Below are 2,492 nucleotides of genomic sequence, written 5' to 3' on the forward strand. Positions count from 1 at the left end.
TTTTTTTGTTTTGTTTTGAGACAGGGTTTCCTCTGTGTAGCCCCTGCCTGTCCTGGAACTCATTCTGTAGACCAGACTGGCCTTGAATTTAGAAATCTGCCTGTCTCTGTCTCCCAAGTGCTGGGATTAAAGGCGTGTGCCACCACCGCCCAGCGTGAATGGTTGTTCTTAGTCAGCCCCAATGGGCTCTCCCTGCCCCTTATTGCTATGTGCTCAGTAGTGTCATGGCAGTGAGCAGGAACAGGAAGGGTTATTTCCACCCTTATCTGGCCAGAAATGCACAGGGTCTCCAGAGCACCCTAGAAGGTGCGTCAGCAACATTTGAGATAAGATCAAGGTTTTTAAAGGTGGGTACATGGGTCTGACTGACAGGCAGGAGTAGGTAAAACCTAGTTTACTTCTTGGTCTGGCGGTTCCAAAGCCTTTATTTTACTGCTGTGTACTAAACTGTCTCTCAAGGAAGCTGAAGAGTAAAGGAGGCTGTAGTCTTGGGGGTCCCACTAACAGTGAAGATGTTTTTTCCATCTGCTTTTCCACGGTAAAAAGGCATCTTGAGAGGCCGTCACTAGTTACTCAGCTGTTCCTAAACCTTGGTTTTTGCATCTCCTCAGCTTTTACCACCTTCCCTGTCCCCAGTTACTGGACTCATTTCAGTCCTGTGAGCAGTGACTCAGCTGTCTTTCTTTGGCCTTCCTTTGTAGAGGTGGTGCAGAGCTCCTGTTTGATGGCGTAAAAAAGCATCAAGTCTCTTTGCCTGGGCAGCAGGAACCCTGTGAGTATTGGATTTCCTGGCTGCTCTCTGGGGCCACTGGGCATGAGCGGGTGGGTCTATGGTCTAAGTGGAAATAGTGTGGGTGCAGAGACTGCAAAGTGTGCTTTACCTTCGTTGCTGGGGCTATGCAGGAAGGGCTGGGAGACTGGTCTTCACATGGCAAATGGCTGGACTGATGGCTCATCTGTTAGGAGCACTGGCTACTTCTGAACAACTCACATGTAGTTCCCAGCACCCACACATCTGTAACTTTATATTCTGAGGATTCAAGACCCTCTTCTGATCCCTGGGGCACTGGGCATACATGAGGTGTACTGACAGATGCAGGCAAAACACTCTTACAAGCTAATGTGGTGATATACACTTTAAATCTCAGCACTGGGGAAGCAAAGGCAGGAAAGCAGGTGGATCTTTTAGTTTGAAGCTAACCTGATCTACATTAGAGAGTTCCAGGCTAGCCAGGGTATATAGTGAGACCTTGTCCTTTTGGTGGGGGTTGAGACAGGATTTCTCTATATAGCCCTGGCTGTCCTGGAACTTGATCTGTAGACCAGGCTAGTCTTTTGTTGTTGTTGTTGTTTGTTTGTTTGTTTGTTTGTTTTTGTTTTTTGAGACAGGGTTTCTCTGTATAGCACTGGCTGTCCCGGAACTCACTCTGTAGACCAGGCTGGCCTCAGACTCAGAAATCTGCTTGCCTCTGCCTCCCAAGTGCTGGGATTAAAGGCATGTGCCACCACTGCCCAGCTAAAGTGTATAGCCCAGTCTGGCCTCCAACTCAAGATCCTCCTGCCTCTGCCTCCTTAAGCAAATCCTACCGGCGTGTGCCACCACAACTGGCCAGGCTAGTCTTGAACTCACAGAGATCTGCCTGCCTTTGCCTCCCAATTGCTGAAATTAAAGACGTGTGCTACCACTTCCCAGCTTGAAATGTTGTCTTCAAAAAACAAAACAAAACAAAACAAAAACCCCCACTGGTATATATAAAATAAATGAATCTTTAAAAAAAAAATGGGCATGGTTAACACACACCTTTCATTTTAGCAGAGGCAGGAGGATCTCTGAGTACAAGGATAGTTTTGTCTACCCAGCAGGCTTCAAGATAGCCAGAGAGAGATCCTCTCTTAAAAAAAATAAATAAATAAAGACTCAGCAAAAAGTTGCTTGCCAGTCACCAAACCTGGTAACTTCATTTGGTCTCAGGACCTAGATGGTAGGAGAGACTCCCTTCAGTTTTTCTTTGACCTCCATGGGCATATCATATATAATGGCATATACACATATACATAATAAAAAAGAGAAAAGAAAGAAAATTACCATGGCGTGCACCTTTAATCTCAGCACTAGGGAGGCAGAGGCAGATGAATATCTGTGAGTTCAAGACTAGTCTGGTCTACAGAGTGAGTTCCAGGATAACTAGAGCCATACAGAGAAACCCTGTCTCAAAAATCCAGTAACAAAATAAAACAAAACAAAAAACCTCAAGAAAAACCAAAACAGAAAAAAAGAAAAGTAAGAAAGAAAATTGTGTGAGCTTCTTTTCCAAGAAAGAAAATATATTAAGTTAGTAATAAGCTTTGGAGCTTGGGAATGTGGCTTGGTGGTACAGTAATTATCTACCATGCATGAAGCCCCTCCACTAATCCCTAACACCACAAGAAATACCCAGCCAGGAGGAACTGGGGGTGAGTGGTGGGGGAGTGCCTAAATAAGAGAGGAGATT

General features: G+C 45.3%; 1 protein-coding gene across 1 annotated transcript in view; it reads left to right on the forward strand.

Annotated features, from left to right (window-relative positions):
- The window catches only part of Urm1 (ubiquitin related modifier 1), an 18,929-nt gene that overhangs the window by 4,605 nt on the left and 11,832 nt on the right, over window positions 1–2,492 (forward strand). The window contains exon 2 of the mRNA XM_031369604.1: window positions 702–772. Coding sequence (XP_031225464.1) covers window positions 702–772 — 71 coding nt within the window. The remainder of the gene's footprint in view (window positions 1–701; window positions 773–2,492) is intronic.

The sequence above is a fragment of the Mastomys coucha genome, unplaced genomic scaffold (assembly GCF_008632895.1).
Source record: "Mastomys coucha isolate ucsf_1 unplaced genomic scaffold, UCSF_Mcou_1 pScaffold15, whole genome shotgun sequence".
In the NCBI taxonomy this organism is placed as follows: Eukaryota; Metazoa; Chordata; class Mammalia; order Rodentia; family Muridae; genus Mastomys; species Mastomys coucha.